Here is a 20,322-nt window from a genome sequence, read left to right as displayed (position 1 = left end):
AATGCATATACTGAGAGTTGTCATTTAATACGGTTCGTTAAGTGCTATACTTCTGAATGCCTACCTTGTCACGGGCACTGAGTTCTTGCACAGGTTGTAATTTATACCGAAGGTGATAAAAATTATTGTACCATCCTGGGATAGTTTTAAAGTAATTTACAGTTATATTTAGTGATATATATTTGACACGTAAGCCACCAAAAGAGTAAGGTACTAGGGATTTTTATTAAGCTAAATATGACTGGTTTTAGGTTTTAGTCCCTTAAAACAAAGCGCACGAAAACTATACTAATATGAAGTGAAATGAAATGGCAAATTTCAACGGTTAAGCCAGAAATCAGTTCTACTTTAATTCATAGGCTTCGAGTTTAAAGTAGTTTTAACACTAACTTTCTGTTGGATTTTATAAGTTTTATTGCATTATTTTGTGTGAAATTTAAAAACAGAATTGCCTTTTTTCCCTATATTTGTTAATGTTTTACATATAACTTTTATATTTAATTCTTTAGTTCAAAGTTTGTGAACAATTTTATCGTTAACGTTATATTGAATTTTAATATTGCATTTTCTCCGAAGTTTTCAACTGTGTCGTTTATAATCCGCAATCTCAAAAATCTCTGGGTGAGTGATGAATATTTTTGTATATGTTGTTTTTTTATTTTCAACTAATGGGTTTAAGCAAGGTATTACCTAAATAATTTACTTGACTGCCTTATACAATTCAGATACGTATGTATAAAAATAATAATACTATACCACAATATGAATATAGTTTTAGTTAATAATGTTAATTTTCCTCTCTTAAGATATGTGTCGCAAATTATCATTTTCGAAGCAGTTGGTCATCCAAATACTGTGTTGTTTTGGGGATAATAACAGTCTAAAGATTTAGCTCATAGGTGGATAACTAATTATTATAAAACGCTGAGCTAAGGCTCTGCACCTGTATGTTTTAGAAAAATGTAGCATTGTTTAAAAAATTTATTAAGGGTAAAATCCTAGGAGAGCTCACACCCTTTATCGACAAACTGAGAAAGTGCAGAATAGCCCTCTGCTTCGCGCGTTTCTCAAAATCGCCATCTTGAAAATAACAAGTAACAAAATTGCACAAACTCCGTATCCATGTACACATCGACCTATTTTCACTTAAAAAAAATCCCAGAATTGCACAAACTTGGTATTGCAGACTCCCTTGACTTTGTCCATGTACACATCGATACGCGCCATATAAGTGGGCGCGCCAAGGGTGTGGGCTCTGCTAGGATCCAACCTTTATTGAGCTTCAAGCTTTCAGTTGATGTTATGAATAAAGCAGAAAATATCGAACAAGGGGTGATTTCTCATTTCCGTATTATGAAGTACCGCCTCCATGCCGTTTGAAATTTATATGTATTTATTTTATTAAATATGAATGGTAAATGCGAATCTAAAGGAGCTAAATCTTTTTTATAAACATTTCCAAGATGCTATTTGCCATCTACCATCGATACTTTCAGTTCAGTGTAAAAATGGGAAACATTTAACGCTCTCGTGTTTAAATTTTGATTCATTTGGTTAGATCAAAGCCTTAAAACGCCAGCAGTCTGTGAGTATTCGTAAAGAATGTAAAATTTTCACAAGCAAGCGATTAGGAGAATAAATTGAAATTGAATTTACCTCGAATTTTACTTGGAACTGGAATCTCCATCTGATGATTTCCGAATAGAGAGTTATAAAGAATAAGAAGTTAACTTTATTTTTAGGGTACTTTTCCTTTAAACCTTAATACTGAAATTTCTTTTACCTAGCCCTTTGCTTTTTCCGACGTACTGGCGCACAAGCTAGAAAGAAAAACAAATCGGAACACAAACAGGGTTTTTTTGGATCATGCATTCCTTTTATTATTGTTGTACGATTCATTTACTCACGGTGTCAGGAGTTTAATAATGTCTATTGAGTTTAATAAATCAAAATTTGCCTCAAATGGCTCGCAACACAGGTGACAGGTGACAGCAGGACAGGGCACCCGGACGGCTTTTATATTTTTATATTTATCGCAACACAACGGTTCATTGGAATAATTCCATAAGTGTTTACACGCCAGTTCTTTGTTATTTCATTTTAACATTAAAATCGATCTCACCAGTGGCCGAGCGGGGACTGCTGAATACCGGTAGTTCGTCCCGAGTTCGAATTCAGGCGAATGCTGCTAGCTGCATGACTGATTTCCGTGTTTTCCCCCATAAGTAACGAGAACAGGAGCCAGTTTTCCTTAAAATGTCCTCCATGAAGATATTCTTGCCTTCGCGTGCTTTGCCAAATTCAAATAATCATAACCAACATTAAAATCGATGAAAACAACAAGGTTATAGAAACTGTAGTAAACTAATTACCCCCTCACCTGCCCCAAATAAAACAAAGGCCTTTGCCTCCAGTTGGTTTCTGTAGTATTTTGTCATTAAATTAGAAATGATTTTTGCTGTTCCCGATCATACCGTTTCGCGTACTATTAAGCCAAATGCTTAGGGAAAGAAATAAGCCAAAACGCGCCGAAAATACGTGGAATTGCTTTCACGGAAAAATACTTATTCACTACTGGGGGGGGGGAAGATGCAGAATTAAGATATTGACGAATTTATTATGTAACTGGGGGGTAATAATCAAAATGAACATTCTTACTACTAACCTTCGCCAGTGGCAGAATAGGCAAAGATCCTGGTCAATGATCATTTTCTCCTAAATTTATGGCCCTGGAGCCTCTAATGAACTAATTGAAAACTACTGCTACTTTTCCATCAGGTAATGTGAATTCAACTAATCCCATTAGAAAATCATACGCTAAAGTACTTGAATAATCAGATTGTATTGCATGTTGTGCTTCATGGTATAGTAAAGCTATCTGTGTATGGGTATAAATGCCTTCATGCTGTATTTACATTACGAAGAAAATTATAAAAATTTCACGTAACGTATCCATACATCTGTCGAAAATGGTAATCTAGTGCGAAGTCGCTTCGTTTACAAAGTAGGCGAATTTTTTAATTTTAAATTGGCAATTTTTTCCGTGACAGTTAAGTTTCAACCTATGTTCTGAATATCTGTATAAGTTAATTTGTACAGTATAAGCTTTTGAAATTGTCCGATTTATTAACGAATTTTGCAGCCCACCAACTGGCCGAGCCGCAAAACAAATTAACACTGGTATTTTGACTCGTGTTCAAAACCCAACGAACGGGCTGGCTGCATGGAAGTGGTCATAGTTTTGCAAGTGTTTCTCAAAACGTCCTGTATAAAGTCATCTTCAGCAGATAGTCCTCGAATACTTTGGCATAATTTAAATAATCCATATAAAGCAATGTTCCAAAAATCTGTAATCAGAACATTGGTTGAATATACATTGGCTGAACGTTGGTGTTAGAGTGCAAGCTTTTTAACATTGTCAAGACTTAAGCTATTTAAATAGCTGAACACTGGTAGTTCAGTTCGATTTCAAATCCCGGTGAAATGGTGTCATGAATATTTTCGTGGTTTTTCTCAATGTGTAACATAGGTTTGGCGCATCATAGTCTTCAAGATTACGCTCCATTAAAATCATAACCAGCAAGCCCAAAGTGTAATGTGAATGAATATAAGCCAGTTTCTCTAAAAAAGTTCTCCAGGAAGGCAACCCTTCGTTTAGACAGAAATCATCAGCTTTGTAGAATCATATTAATGTAACAAATCTTGATATCATCCATCTTAAAAAAGGCGAGATTGTCCTTAACACTTAATATTTCTTAAAATGTCTATCCTATTGCCGAAAACATGAGTTACAACATATATTATTAAGCTGCAAAATATTCCAATTGGGCAATTCTTACTATTACAAGCACACAAGAACTATTTGCGAAAGAGCACTTTTTAAGGGAAAGTGACTAGTATTTACATAACATGGAAGGAAAACCACACAATATCAATTTTCAAAAACCTTGAGCCTTTTAAATATGGATCTTAACGAATTGAAATTGTACCTCACGATTCATTTTAGAGAAATTGTTTTCTTCTAGCTATTCGACCATAAAAGCTATATATACTTAAAAATATTCCTAACAATTTCTTCATTAATAGATTTCGTGTACATTTTTGAATTTGTAAAGTCAGTTTGGTTTTCGGATTATAGATATTTCTAACAATCCATCTTTCTTCGTGTTCAGTGAAATGCTATGGGTGCTCTATTCTTGGTTTACTTTGTGGTATTTCGAAATTATATTAAGAACAATTCATTGCTTACATTCAAGAGTTACTTCTTTTTCTCTCAAATTTTCCACAGTTCTTATGAAAAATCATAGATTTGTTCACTTTTGAACGAATATTAAAGAAGTAGTTTTTCAGCTTTATCTTTGTCAGGTTTAAAATCGTTCCCCCAGGAGTTTACTTCACCAGTGCCGGATGGTTAAAGCCGCTTAATGCTGGTAGTTCGACAAGAGTTTTAACGCAGGAGAAATGGGCTGACTGCATGGTTACTTTTTGTAGTTATCTCTGCGTGTAACGAGAATGCGAGACAATTTTACTAAGAAAATCCTCCAAGAAAGCATCCTTCTCCTTCGACAAATAAGCTTTTACGAACTTCGCACTATTCCAATAACCTAACCATCTTCAAGGCATTTCACAAGAAATTCTGCCAGAACTGTCTCTTATTTTTTACATTAATGCCAATAATTTTTAACTTAATTGCGTATTAAAAACCAAGATATTTAACATTTTATTTATGAGATTTACCTAATTTTATTTATTATAATGGATTTGGCTTTGGAATAATAGCAAATGTTTTATCAATGGATGATTGTTATGCGCCAGCGCATTGTTGGATCACTGCAAAAATAGATTTCCAGAGACCGGCTATCACATTTTACAAAATGACATTTTTTATTGCTTTGAGCTCCGCCAGCGGTCGAGTGGTAAAATTTCTGAACACTAGTAATTCTACGATAGTTCAAAATCCCAGCGATCGGGCTGGCTACGTGCCAGATTTTGTGGTTTTCCTTATGTTGAACGGTCTCAACAGTGGCCAAGTGGTTAAAAGCCTGCTGAATATTGGTACTTCATCGTAGGTTCGTACCCAGACGAATGAGTCGGCTGCTTGGTTGGTTTTCCCCCCATGTGCAAAGTAATGGCTTTGTTTTTCCATAATTTTGAGTTTCCGCAGGATGTATCCCTGTGTTATTAACAGACGTCTAAGTGTCATGTCAATGTTGAAGGATACTTTCAGGTAGAGTTCCTTTGTGAGAGGGCATTTGAAAACGTAATGGTCTGCATGAGAATGTGTCGGTTTTTGCCAAGAAATACCGAATTCAATCAGCATCCACAGTGTACTGAACAATATACGATTGAACGGCTGCACAACTATACGATTGAAAAAATCAGGAATTTGCCCAGATGAACATGTACTATGGAACACATCGTATAGCAAATAGCCAACTGTTACATCAAAGGAGTCTAGACCCAAACAACAGCCCATCACTTCTTCCATTTAAACTCAGCAGTATGAAGCACTATAGGTTGGAGTTAATTCCAAAGATGGTTGGGGCGTTAATTGTGCGATCCATAGTGAAGTCTCTGGTGTCCTACTCATTTCTACTATCCATTTGTTAAATCGAATGCAAACAAATTACCTTTAGAAAGTCCTCTACGAACACATTCCTTCCCTTAGGCAGCTACCTCTGCTATGCTTTGTTGTAATCTAAATAATCTAGGGTCTTGCACCTGGTGGGATGGTTGGGGCAGCCATAGGGTACAGGAAACTCACATCTCTAGTTCGGATCGACGGTAATTTGAACGCAAATTGGTACATTTCTGACATCTTAGGTCCAGTGGATGTGCCCTATCTTTGAGGCCTGCCAAATGCCATCTTCCAACAAGATAATCCAAGACTACATGCTGCACGTCTTGTTCTGCCCCTCCTCGATACACTGGTGACAGCAGGGCCGGACATCCGGACGGCTTTCAAAAACTAATCGGGTATAATCCGGAACCCGCTCCATCGAAAGCATAACATGTTTACAACATAAAAATACCTAGCGTAGCATTACCTATATGACAGGTGGACATTGCATGGCGACACAATATAGCTCAGCATGGACATGACATGGCATAGCATTTCGACGTGACGTATAGAATATAGTCATTGCATAGCGACATAACATATTTACAACATTAAATACACAACGTAATGTAACTTGCTCAACAGGTGGACATAGTATAACGACATAACATGGTTAAGCATAAATAAGACATAGCGTAGTATTGCAACATAGCATAGCAGGGCATATGGACATAGCAGAGCGACATAACATATTGAGGTTACATATTTACAACATACAATTCGCAGTGTGGCATGACCTATACGACAGGTGGACATTGCATGGCGACATATCATAACGTAGCGTAGACATAACATGACACAGCATTGCAACATGATATCACATATCAGAGCATAAGGATTACATATTTACATTAAATACACGTAAGCATTAAATACGTAACTTAACTACACGAAAGGTGGACATAGCGACATACCATAGCATCTCATAAACATAACATACATAGTATTGCTACATAACATATTGACGTCACAGATTTACAGCATAAAATACACAGCGTCATATAGCCTACACGGCATACAGAACATAGCCCCGCATATGAACATAGCATATATATTGACAAAACATTTTTATAACAAACAAAAATATAAATAAATAAACAGCATAACATGACCTGTACAGCAGGTGGGCATAGCGTAGAGAAAAGCGATTGAACATAGCATAGCATCTAGTCATTTCCTCGATATACAGGATATTTGATTGCTTCCCTGGTCTGCACGGTCTCCAAATCTGTCATGAACTGAAAACATCTTGTCATTCATTGCTGAGAGACCAGCCCGCCATCCCTCTCCAGCTAATATGGCGGATGAAGTGTGGCATAGACTGGAAGCAGCATGGAATGAGTTGCCCATTTCTGTCATCCAAGCCCAGTTCGACTCCATGCCTAACCGGATAAGGGCCGTTTCAACTGCTAGGGGTGGCAGCTGTTTCTACTAATTTCGCACCACTGTAAGCCCTCAAACAGCTTACAAATTTAATCATTTTGTCTTCATACCATACTGTTTGCTTACATTAAGTATCTTTTTTTATATTTGTTTTCCTTCATGGTGTTGCAGTTTTAATGGCCAGCAGTGTATAAAAGACAATAGGTTAATAAAACTTTCATTCTTAATTTAACATTTTTAATTCTAAAGCTTACGTCATCAAGAGGGCAAATCAAACATGGAAGATAGACTTTCATATGCCTTTATGTACGTATACATTCATTAAATGCTTTAAATAATTGCTCTGATGCGTCGGGGAAAACTGTCTTTAATTACTCGTGTCAACACTTTTATATGTACAACATTCAAGAAACGTGACGTCAAATAAATTCCTTCCATTGACAAACTTATCCAAGGCAGAATGACTGTTAATAGTTTTTATTCATTTCAATCTTCGAACAGCATGAGTGCAGTTACCGAAGCGTTTAACTTTTTCATTCATTTTAAAATGACTAGCCCCAAGTTTCAGTTACAGCAGGAACACGGATTCTTCTGATTTAAAAAAACTAGAAACTCCTGGGCAAAATCTCTTATAGAATACCTCTTCCTCGAATTCTTTACGGTGTAGTAGATGACACTGATACGAGTTAAATAAAATTTTTCACGAAGTATTCTATTATTTTTTTTTAATGAATTAGTTTTAAACAGAAAACACATTCCAACATTCTTTGTTTGATTTTCGTGGTTTCAATTTATTATGCGTAAGTATAAGTTTATAGATTTTAAAACAGGGTCTCTCGTTTTGACCTGCTATGATTCTTGGGGAAAAGTTCTAATTCTATTCAAACCTTAACTAATTAAATTACAGAAATAAGAACAAAATAAGAAAATTAAATTATTTATCAATTTAGTAGTCAAATACACTAAAAATGAAAGAACCCTTATATACACGTAATATCATCGGTTTCAAACAGCCCCACAGTCGCCGAGTGGTTAAGATCTCTACTTACTGGGAGTTAGACCCAGGTTCGATCTCAGACAAGCGAAATGGCCGCGTGGGTGGTTTTCGTATTAGTACGAGCCAGTTTCCTTTGGAAAATCGGCCAACCAGCGGTCGAACGTAAAGTCGCTGAAAACTGGTGGCTCTACCAGGGTTCGATTCCAGGCAAACGGGTTGGTTGCATAGACGTTTTCGTGAGTTTCCCATGTGCAACGTGGATACGGTTTCCTTTAGAAAGTCCTTTACGAATTCAGTTTAATTTAGAAAGTCCTTTACGAAGTCAGTTTAATTTAGAAAGTCCTTTACGAAGTCAGTTTAATTTAGAAAGTCCTTTACGAAGTCAGTTTAATTTAGAAAGTCCTTTACGAAGGCATCGCTTCCCTTAGGTAGAGAGCCCTCGTGTTGTTTGCCATAGTCAAATAAGCCAAACTCTTAGACAGTCTTCTAGGAAGGCATCCTTCTTTTGGCATATATAGCCCTACTGTGCTTTGCTATTTTTCAATAGCCACAAGCTTCAGAAGTGAAGGTCATATAACAGCAGACTGGATGTAAAAGTTCATAAATCGAAGCTCCACGAAAAGAAGTCAGACGCAGATGAGAGTTCAAATAGCAATCAGGTGTCTGATTTTAAAAAAAGTAACAAAGAGGGGGAAAAAACTAAAATGCGAAATATAAAATTTTTTTCCTACTTCAAATTTTACGTTTCTTTAATCTGTAACGGAAAATAATTCAAAGTTTCACATATTCTAAATATTATAGGAGGATTTCGAAGTTTCCCTGTGATCAAAAGTTTGCGGCGCTTGTGAAAATTAGCAATCAAAACCGGTTTGAAATTCGGTTCCCCTGATGTAGTCTTTACGGTTCTTACAAATTCCGCTGCCCTTTATCTCCTAAAAGGTTTTTCGTCCCTAAACCCCTCACCAGTGGCTGAGTGGTTTAAGGCTCCGGGTGACACCTGCGCTGTCGCTGGGTATAACTGCTTAAAACTTGAATCTTAAATGGCTAAATCGTATTATGTAATTATCAGAAAACGCTAAGGCAGAATGACATTACAGTGTCATTACAGTGTTACTTTACTAAAAGTTGCTTTTAAACGTTGTTGTTGTTTACCTATGTTATACGCTAGGCGTCCCCGTCCTCCGTCACCTGTCACCTGCTTTGGATAAGGTTGGTTTTGTTTATTTGATTATGGCAAAACACGCTAGGAATATCTGCGTAAAGGAAAGGCTGCTTTCGTGGAGAACTTTCTAAAGGAAACTGACTGGTATTCACGTTTCACATGAGAAAAATCGCGAAAACCACCATGCAGCTAGCCAGTTCATTTGGAATAGAAGCCAGGTCGAACTAACCAGTGTTCAGCGACTCTACGCTCGGCCGCTAGTGGAACCTTGGAAAAGGATGCCTTCGTTAAGGACATTTTAAGGGTAACTGCCATTCTATTACACACGGGAAAAACCTCGAAAACCTTGTGCAGATTGCCTTTTAACACGGCGGAAAGAGAATTTAAAGAGATGTAGATGTGCTTAACGACATTAACAGTCCTATTACTGACATGAGAGAAGGAAAAAAATCCATAGTACCGCATTTAAAACATAAACTAGCCTCAACTGACTGCATAAGTGTTTTAACACTCAGCTTAGTAAAACGTTTAACGCTCAACCGTGCTGATCTTTATTCACACATGGCATCCCCTGTCTGGATTTGAGTAACACTGTATTTGTGATTAACTTGCAGATGCCAGTTCATCCGCTTAACAACTGAAAATCTAGGCGATAAATGCTCCAGATTGATGTTCCTTCTCACCTCTCATTCACACCGATGTCATTACAGTGTTAACCATGACGCGCTAGAAACAGACTACATTTGCAGCTTTGCCACAAACTTGACGGCTGAGCCTCTGTAACAAAAAAGTTTCCAAAACGCTTCAGATTTCTTTTTTAATGAAAATGTCTGCCAGTGTTAAGTTACATGTATTCTTAAGAAAGTCGATTTAAAGTATTTAGATGCTTTTAAACGTTGTTCTGAACCGAAAAATCTTTACAGATAGCACATACAGTGGGTAAAAAAAGTATTGGCAATTGCCTATAATTGATCAATCTAGCTATCAAAGGAAACGCTTGAAAATTTTAGGTGGACATAATGAGCACAGAAGGCAATAAAGGCACAAATCTAATGAAACTTTAGTTTTACCATGCCTTTTACACAAAATATACACCAAAAACGTAAATTTGGATGTCAAAACTTTAGTTTTGGATGAAACTTTAGTTTTACTATGCTTTTCACACAAAATATACACCAAAAACGTAAATTTGGATGTCAAAATGTATTGGCAAGATCATACATCAAAATGTGGGAACAAAATTTAGTACTTTGTATTCATACCTTTTGCATTCATAACAGCTTGTAATCTATTTCTCATACAAAAAAATCAAAGTCCTGGTTTTTTAAAAAGTCATCTTGGAAATTTTGTGCCATTCTTACAGGAGTATACGCTTAAGTTCATCTTTACACAAAATTTTATGTTTCCTGGTGTAGAAACTGTATTGCACCAGATGGCGCTGTGTGCGCTTGAATTCTTCGGACTAGTTTAGAACCTTGATGATTGCAAAAGATGTAACACCAACGTGAAACATTAACCAAAGTTTATATGTGCTTCTATTTGTTGTAAATATATTTAATTGTGTCGTCAATAAAATATGTAGAAAATGATAAAAGGCGAGAATGCGTCTGACAGGTAAGTGAGATTTCTTTATATATTGAATTGAATTGAGTTTTAGCGACAAAGAATGTATATGCGTATTTACAAATCTTTTTGGTGCCGATAATCCGGAAGAGACCTTTAGATAAAGTAAATTGCGAATTGGATACTGAAAAACGTATTTAGCGAATTGAATAATTTAAATTGTTATGATGGATATTAAAGCTTTAAAAAAGATTAGAGCACATGTCAGACGCGCGGCAACTGACATTATGAAACTGTTAGAAACTGAAATAAACAAACAGGAAAGATCAGTTGATTTAATTGATGAACTTTTAGCGAAACTTTTAGATAAAGAAGCTAATTTAAAGTATCTTAACGACTAAATTCTAAAACTGTGCAAAACGGAAGAAATAGAAAAGGAAATTGAAAAACAGCAAGAATATAAAGATAATATTATTACTTGGAAAATTCGCGCGAATAGAATCCTGAAAATGAAAGAAAGCGAAGTTGTTCGCGAAACTGAAAGAACGAATGTTGTAGAAACCAGAAGTGAGCAGCAGAATACAGTAAAACTCCCTCGCTTGCAGATACCTCAATACGATGGCAATATATTAAGGTTTAACGAATTTTATTCTCAGGTTGAAGTAGCTATCCATAAAAATGTGAATCTTAGTAATGTAGAGAAGTTTAGTTATTTAAAATCGTACTTAACAGACGAAGCTGAGGTAGCTCTACGTGGTTTAGCATTAAGCTCTGAAAACTATGAAATTGCCTTGAACATATTAAAAGAACGCTTTGGTCGAAAAGATATCATTATCGATGCGCATATGGCAAGACTTTTAAACTTAAGTCCAGTACGAAAATCATATGACATTGTAGCGTTGCGTAGACTTTACTCAGAATGCGAAACACATATTCGAGGATTAGAAAATAACGGAATTAATCCTAATAGTTACAGTTGTCTATTGTATCCAGTGTTGTTAAAATCGATACCCAAAGATTTGTCCTTAGAATTTTCTCGTAAAACACATTCCGAAGATGAAAATAAAATATCTGATTTATTGGAATTTTTAAAGATTGAAATTCAGTGTCGTGAACGTAACGAGTACTTAATTAGAGACTTTAATTTAAACACTTCAGATTCGAGATTGGAAACTAAATTTAATCCTTTACAAAAACCTAATCAAAAGTATAGGAGATTTAATAAAACCAAGGTTGATTATAGCGGGAAAAATAAATTAAATTCGAACATTCCTACTACTTCTGCATTTATTGTTGATGTGAAAAAATGTATATTTTGTACAAAACCGAAAATAGAGCACGATTCTACCTCTTGTCCCTTATCGGTAGAACAAAGAAAATTAATTCTTAGAAAATATGGTATATGTTATGCTTGCTTTTTGAAGGGGCACGTATATAAGCAGTGTCAAAAGAAATCTATTTGTGGAGTTTGTAAACGTTTTATGCATCATGAATTGATTTGCGATCAACCCAATGTTTATTCTTCTTTCCAAGCTTTGCAATCTCGTCAGACAGTAGACGCGAATAAATTAAATGTTGTGTCTTCTGTAGCATGTGTGAATGAATCAGATGATTGCGACATACTACTTGAAACTTGCTCGGCAGTATTAATAGGAAGTAATAAAAGCAAAGAGATTAATATTTTGTTAGATAATGCGTCACAGAGATGTTTTAGAGTCGTAGAAATGAAACTACCCATAATTAGACAAGAAAGTCTAGCTGTTTACACTTTCGGCTCTAGAGTGCCAATACAAAAAACGTATGACGTAGTTCGGTTTTCAACTTAGTAATTTATGTGATTCGGACAAGAAAATAACGATTGAAGCACTTTTGACTGACTATTTCTGGATCGCAGTTTAAAGTATCACATAACAAATTAATGCAAATACTTTCGAGGAAGAACATTCAGTTGTCAAACTTAAGTAAATCGTCAGGAAATGAATTGTCTCTGCTTATTGGAGCACAGTATTTTTGGGATATTCATACGGGAGAAAAACAGCGATTAAACAAATCTTTGTATTTGATTGATACTCTGTTTGGAAGGGTTGTTCAAGGTCGAATCCCTCCATCAGATTTAAATGCGAATCGGGATATTTCTATTATGAAAGTTGAATGTTGCGCCGCATTAAATGAAAAACTAACGCAGTTGTGGCAGTTAGATTCATTGGGGATAAATGATACTCACAGTGGAGATTTTAAATTTAAAGAGGAATTTATTTCTCAATTCGAAAGTAATTTAAAATATAAAAATGGAATGTATACAACTAAATTATTCTGGGACGGTAAACCAGAAAACTTGTCTAACAATTTCGCGGTAGCAAAACGAAGATTTCGTAACTTAAGTATAAAAATGAAAGAAAATGATTGGGTTTATAATGAATATAAGAATATAGTTAAGGAGCAATTAAAACTGAATATCGTTGAAGAATATCCTTTCGGCTTAGAAGATGGTTCTTATTATATGCCTCATTCAGCTGTAGTAACATCGGATAGGGACACTACGAATGTCAGATTGGTTTTCGATGCATCGTCAAAAGGTAATGGGTGCAAATCTCTTAATGAATGCTTAAATCCTGGGCCACCGTTGAATCCCAGAATTTTGGATGTAATCTTGCGATTTCGCGAATATCAATATGCATTCAGCTGTGATATTCAGGGAGCATTTTTGACCATAGGAATAGCGGAAGAGGATAGAGACTATTTACGTTTTTTCTGGTTTCCAGGTGAAAGTGATTCAAAAACTTACAAAATTTTACGAATGACTCGCGTTCCCTTTGAAGTGACATCAAGCCCATTTATCCTTGCTGCGACTATTAAATACCACATTAGAAAATATAAACTTGAACAAAGCGAAACTTGTGAAATGCTTGACTCGGCACTTTATGTAGATGGTCTTTTTTACAGAGCAAAAACAATAGAGAAAACTTTAGAACTTTCACAGAGCGCTGTAAAAATTCTTAAAGATGCGAACATGAATTTAAGAAAATTTAATACTAATTCGGATGAGTTGAGAAATTTATGGAGTGAACGAGGTTTGTCTGATTTGGCAGAAACTAAAGAACGTCCTTTCAAGGTTTTAGGCATAATATGGAACACCGAAGAAGATACTTTTAATTTAGATGTAAAACCTCTACTGGACATGACCTGTGATAGGAAGAATTCAAAACGTAGTGTACTTCAGACAGCTTCGAAGTTATTTGATCCTATGGGAATTGCATCACCTTTTATTGTTCTCATAAAATTATTAATGCAAGAAATATGGGAACTTGGTTTAGGATGGGATGATGAGCTATCAACTGACTTGAAGAAAAAATGGGATAATTGGTGCTCTCAGATTTATATGTTGAAAGATTTGACAATCGAAAGAAAATATTTCTCCATAGCATGGAAGTTGAAAGAATTAGAACTACACATATTTTCTGACGCTTCTCCTAAAGCTTTCGGAGCAGTTGCGTACTTCCGTTACGTGTCAAGTGATGATTGTATTTATACAAGTTTTATCACTGCGAAATCTAGAATCGCACCGCTTAAAAGGTTGAAATTACCGAGGCTTGAACTTATAGGAGCTGTTATTTCTTCTAGACTTTTCCAATATTTGAAAACAAATTTTAAATTTCCTGTGCCTAGGGTATATATGTGGACAGATTCCTTAATCGCTCTTCATTGGATTAAAGGGAAAGCTTCAAAATGGAAACCTTTTGTATCGAATCGTGTATCCGAAATCCAGTCTAGAACTGATCCTGCTGATTGGAATCACTGTAGTGGGCAGGATAATACTGCAGATTTCATATCTCGAGGAGCTACTGTGGAAAAGTTTATGTCCAGTTCGATTTGGATGCAAGGTCTAGAATGGCTTCGGTTGAAGAAAAGGGATTGGCCAAAAGGCTCTAACTATGAAATTTGTCTAGAGAATTCTCCAGAAGTATATTGCGAAAAAAGAAGTAAACTGGAAGAAGCATCGTCTTTTGTGTGCGAAGTGCAATCGAATTTGACACATTTAATGGATTTGAATAGATATAGTAGTTTAAGAAAATTATACCGTGTTACAAGTTGGATACTATGATTTATATACAACCTTAAATTTAAAACTAAACGATGTGGTGAACCAAGCCCTGAAGAACTTAACGAGGCTGAAATTATCGGGACAAAAACTGTTCAAAGTGAAGCTTTTGCGGAAGAGCTGTCCTCTTTGAGACAGGGTAAAACAATTTCTAAGACTTACTCTATTCTAGAACTGAATCCCTTTCTTAATAATGACGGGATAATGCATGTTGGTGGAAGACTTCAGAAGTCAAGACTTTCTTACCTTCAAAGACACCCAATTATTATGCCCTCAAAACATCACTTTGTAAATTTATTAGTGTGGGATGCACACAGCAAAGTGTTTCACGGTGGAATTTCTGAAACTTTGATAGAAATACGCGAAAGATACTGGATAATTAAAGGAAGACAAACTGTTAAAAATATCTTAAGAAAATGTATTTTGTGTAAACGATTTAATTCTTCTCCTAGTGTGCAAATTACTGCTCCTTTACCAGTAAATAGAACAGAAGAATTACCTCCTTTTTCTGTAGTAGGTATAGATTTCGGTGGATCACTTTATACCAAAGACAGTGATGATAAAAACTACATCGTGTTGTTTACTTGTGGAGTAACGAGAGCTCTTCATTTAGAGTTTGTTGGTAGCATGACCACAGAAACATTTCTTCTTGCTTTTCGACGATTCATTGCTCGTCGAGGTCTATGTTCTCAAGTTTTGACGGACAATGCTAAAACTTTCAAACAATCAGAACTTGAACTTAAAAATTTGTGGACTGTCATTAGTCATCCAACAGTAAAAGACTTTTACGCCTCCCACAAAATCCAATGGTGCTACATCGCTGATAAAGCTGTGTGGTGGGGTGGCTTTTATGAAAGACTAATTAAATCTGTAAAACTTGCTTTACGAAAAACTCTCAGAAAAACTACTTTATCTCGAGACGAATTAGAAACTCTGATTATTGAAATTGAAGGTGTTCTTAACTCTCGTCCTTTAACTTATGTTTATTCTGAATTACAGGAACCTATGTCTCTAACTCTAGCTCATATGCTATTGGGGCGCATGGTGAATAGTTTGCCTCTTATCAGGCTTCATTTTTATTTTAATTTAGTTAATAGGAAAATGCTAATTAAAAGATTTAATTATCGAGAAAGATTGGTAAGTGTGTTTTGGAATAAATGGAAAAATGAACACTTATTAATGCTGAGATCTGCTCATTGTGTTAAACCTTCAGGTAAAATTACTGAATTTAAAGTTAATGATATTGTATTAATTCATGATGAAAAGCTACCTAGACACTTTTGGAAATTAGGAAGAGTTGTAACACTATTTCCTGGCAGAGATGGAAAAGTAAGGTCTTGTGAAATTAAAACAGGTACATCAGTTATTAAAAGACCTGTGCAGCTTTTATATAATCTTGAAATAAATGAATAAATTTAATTGTTTATTATATGTTTATTAATCTGTATTATAGTTACAGGATTATTCCTGATATGTGGTGAAAGTTTTAATGTATGTACAGGTATTGAGTTGCCAGCTTATTATCTTTACCATACTTTATTGTAGGTAACTTACAAATTGTTTAAAGATGAATGATTTGTTTATATAGTAAATAAGCGTAGTTTCTTTAATATGTGAATTGATTGAACTTTACATTGTAAAAGTTTCCTTTGTTAAATTTGTATTAATGCAAGTGCTTGAATGAACCCCTGGTCATTCGGGGGGGGGGCAGTCTGTAGAAACTGTATTGCACCAGATGGCCCTGTGTGCGCTTGAATTCTTCGGAATAGTTTAGAACCTTGATGATTGCAAAAGATGTAACACCAACGTGAAACATTAACCAAAGTTGATATGTGCCTCTATTTGTGTCGTCAATAAAATATGTAGAAAATGATAAAAGACGAGAATGCGTCTGACAGGTAAGTGAGATTTCTTTATATATTGAATTGAATTGAGTTTTAGCGACAAAGAATGTATATGCGTAGTTACACCTGGATTCTAGGTCCAATTTGGGCCATAAAGTTTCAATTAAATTTATGTCAGACAATTGAGGCGGCGTTTTTAAGTGGCGAGGAGCGTTATAGAGTAACTATTGCCAAGCGAGGTTCACTGTATCCTTAGTGTCATTGAAACACAAATGGTGTTCCTAAGCCAAGTTTTTGGGCATTGAATTTCATGTTGTGGTACAATATGTTAATATACGTATAGCACAGGTTACACGTTACGTTTGCTGCCATACAGCCGCAAACTACGACGTTCCCTCCAATATGTTTTGCAGTCGGTGTTAAATGTTGTTTTTCCACTTCGGTGCTTGACTTTTTCCACACATTGTCGTCCATCACTCTCGGAAATGGTAAACTTTGATTCGTCGGACAAAATAACTGTTCCGAAATTCGTCTGATAAATTAATATGAGATTTTACAAAATCTAATCTCTTTCTGCTGTTTATTTCCGAAATGAAAGGTTTCTTTCTAGCTGCCCTTGCATAATAACTTCCTCCATGTCACACATTCCATATAGTCTGTACTCTGAAAGTTTTATGCGAAGTATTAACAACATCTTTGGCTAACCGAGGTGCACTTATGTTAGGGTTTCTCTTTACCTCTTTGATAATGGCACGTTTTTCCCTTGCAGAAAATATTCGAGGCCGTCCACTTCTAATCTTATTTTGCATCGATCCTGTCTCGTTTAACTCTTTTACAACACTTCTAACAGTAAATAACCTAATGCTCAGTTGTATTCCTATAGCACGATAAATTAAACCCTCATTTCTGAGCTTAATAATCATGTTTTTTATCATTAACATCCAACTCCTTCGACCTTTGAAGCTGTATTAGCAAAATAACATTTTAAAAGTTTTGAAGTAGCACTGCAAACTTTATACTTATCAATCTAAACACATGACTCAACATAACAAAATTTGCATAGCAGTTAGAAATTTGTCAATACTTTTTTGGCATGCAAATATACGTTTTTGTTGTATATTTTGTGTAAAGGGCATATTAAATTGAAGGTTTCATTAGATTTGTGCGTTTATTACCTCCTGTGTTCGTTATGCCCAGCTCAAATTGCCAAGCATTTCCTTTGTTAGGTAATATGATCAATTATAGGCAATTGCCAATACTTTTTTACCCACTGTAGTTATGTAATTCTTCGAATAATGCACTGTTAAAAGTAGTTTTTCTTTCTCAGGAAATATGGACAAGTTAGGAAAAGAATCTTCGGATGGATCTAAACAATCAGAAGATCATCCATCAACCTGCTTTACAAGAGAAGCCTGTAATGATTCTGTTAACTCCCAAACTAACGGGAAGAGAGCTTCCACACCAGGAAAAAGCCCTTTTAAATCTTCAACAGCCAGCCTCTTTACACCTCCAAACATCCATATAGGACATATGTATGTCTATAACATTACTCCAGAGCAATTAGACAGAAATTCTCTGTCTCCATTTGAAAGCCCTATAAATAAGATTCCTACAAAGTTTCAATCTCCAGCTGCAAGCAGTGGGCCCATATGTCGAATTTGTCATGAAGGTGACACCAAAGAAGATTTAGTTTCTCCTTGTCGCTGCACAGGTATAGTTTTTTAGTTGATAATTCAATTGCCGGTTTGAAGAAGGGAACGAATCCAAAATCATTTTTCTGTAAACATGGAAACATTTTTGTTTTTATTCCTGATTTTCTTTAAAAAAATATTTCTTTTGAACAACGTGTGTAATTTTTCGTTTCTCATTGGAAATTGAAGGCAAAGGGTTTTAGAAGCCAGAATTTAAAAGTAACTTAACAAAACGAAATGATGGATTTTTCCCTTCTTCATGCGAATGCAGGAAGCTAGAGAAAAAGTTTAATTTAGATTAAAAGAAGACTGATAAAAAAAAAAAGAAAAGGAATTTATTTAAAACTTTAGATTGGGTCATAAAACTTAGATTATGATATTAATCATTATTATGGGAATCTTACCTTATGTATAAGAATTTTACTGAAAGATAGGAGCTTCGTTCTGGATTTTCTATTTGAAGCGCCATACCTCGTGGGTCCGTAAGTTTCCTCTACTCAAAAGACTGTGTGTGTACATTTCTGTAGAAAGAAAATTCTTCACCCTGACCCCGAACTTTATCTGCAAGATGTGCCGATTCCTGTAGAAAAGGAAATAAAATTCCTAGGAATGATATTTGACCATAAGCTTACGTTCCTGCCCCATATTACATATCTAAAAAAGAAATGTTTAAAAACTATGAATATTCTGAAAGTACTGTCAAATACTTCTTGGGGTGCTGATCGAAGCTCAATGCTTCTTATATATAGAGCTCTCATTCGTTCGAAACTAGATTATGGATCAATCATTTATGGGTCGGCAAGGCCTTCAGTATTAGCCAAACTTAATCCGATACATCACCATGCACTTCGGATATGCACTGGTGCCTTTAGAACTTCTCCAGTGGAAAGCTTATATGTGGAAAGTAACGAGACCTCCCTGCGGTTAAGACGTGAAAATCTTTGTTTTAAGCATTATTTCAAAGTCTTATCACAAACCGAAAATTCTACGCGGTCAATATTGCTTAATGACCAATACTCCCGTTTATATCAGGCACGACCATCATGTGTCCCATCTTTCGGCTTGCGGATGAGTGCTTTGGTGGAGGAGTATAATTTGTCTTACAGATGGAGGATTTTTTTGGAATTCCTCCCTGGGAGGATTGGAGAATCCATTCTCTGGATACTTTTCGACACTGGAATAAATCACAAACTAATGAAATCATCTACAAGCAGATTTTTTTTCAACATAGAAACAAATATAGGAAATATATCCCTCTATATACAGACCCATCAAAATCCCAGGATCATGTTGGCGCTGCTTTCGTCACAGAAAAACAATAGTAGGGGTTCGATTACATACAGTTTGCTCTGTGCTTACTTCTGAGCTTACTGCAATCCATCTGGCTTTGACTTACCTTTCAAAACAAAAGTACACAAAATTTATTACCTACACAGATTCCATGAGTGCCTTAATGTCATTGAAAAATCACGCTCAATGTACTCATCCAGTTGCAATCAGAATCCTAAAGTTGAATCATTCTTTAAAAATTCGGGGATACCAGATTCTATATTCGTGGATCCCTGGACACGTTGCCATTAAGGGGAATGAATTGGCAGATATTGCAGCTATAAAACTGCAACCACAATGTACAATCTTCAGATTCCACTAGCAGACATCAAAGGGTTTGTCAAAAACAAAATCCTCAGCAAATGGCAGAAGCAATGGGATGACAGAGTATGTAACAAGCTGAGAAATGTAAAACCCACCATTGGATACTGGCCATGTATGGCTAATAGAAAGGAAGATGTCCTCTTGACTCAACTGAGAATTGGCCATTGTCGCCTGACCCATGAGTATCTTCTGAAGGGAGAAGAGAATCCCAGCTGCCCAAACTGCAACGCAGATCTGACAGTCCATCATATCTTGGTGGAATGCCAGAGTTTTAATTATTTTCGCCAAAAACATTTTAATAGTTCAGAAC

At 35.7% G+C, this 20,322-nt stretch overlaps 1 protein-coding gene across 2 annotated transcripts in view; it reads left to right on the top strand.

Moving 5' to 3' along the window:
* Window positions 1-338: 338 nt before the first annotated feature.
* The window catches only part of LOC118191755 (E3 ubiquitin-protein ligase MARCHF3-like), a 43,355-nt gene continuing 23,371 nt past the window's right edge, over window positions 339-20,322 (top strand). Inside the window, exons 1-2 of one of the 2 annotated variants that reach the window (XM_035362605.2) lie at window positions 339-621; window positions 17,996-18,379. In XM_035362605.2, coding sequence (XP_035218496.1) covers window positions 18,001-18,379 — 379 coding nt within the window. In that variant the 5' untranslated portion in view covers window positions 339-621; window positions 17,996-18,000. The remainder of the gene's footprint in view (window positions 622-17,995; window positions 18,380-20,322) is intronic. The other variant, XM_035362604.2, reaches the window with a different exon arrangement.

The sequence above is a fragment of the Stegodyphus dumicola genome, chromosome X1 (genome assembly GCF_044657685.1).
Source record: "Stegodyphus dumicola isolate Sdum_Otavi_A_Nest chromosome X1, ASM4465768v1".
In the NCBI taxonomy this organism is placed as follows: domain Eukaryota; kingdom Metazoa; phylum Arthropoda; class Arachnida; order Araneae; family Eresidae; genus Stegodyphus; species Stegodyphus dumicola.
The sequence above is the reverse complement of the archived record's forward strand: the minus strand, read 5'-3'. Positions and strand labels throughout refer to the sequence as shown.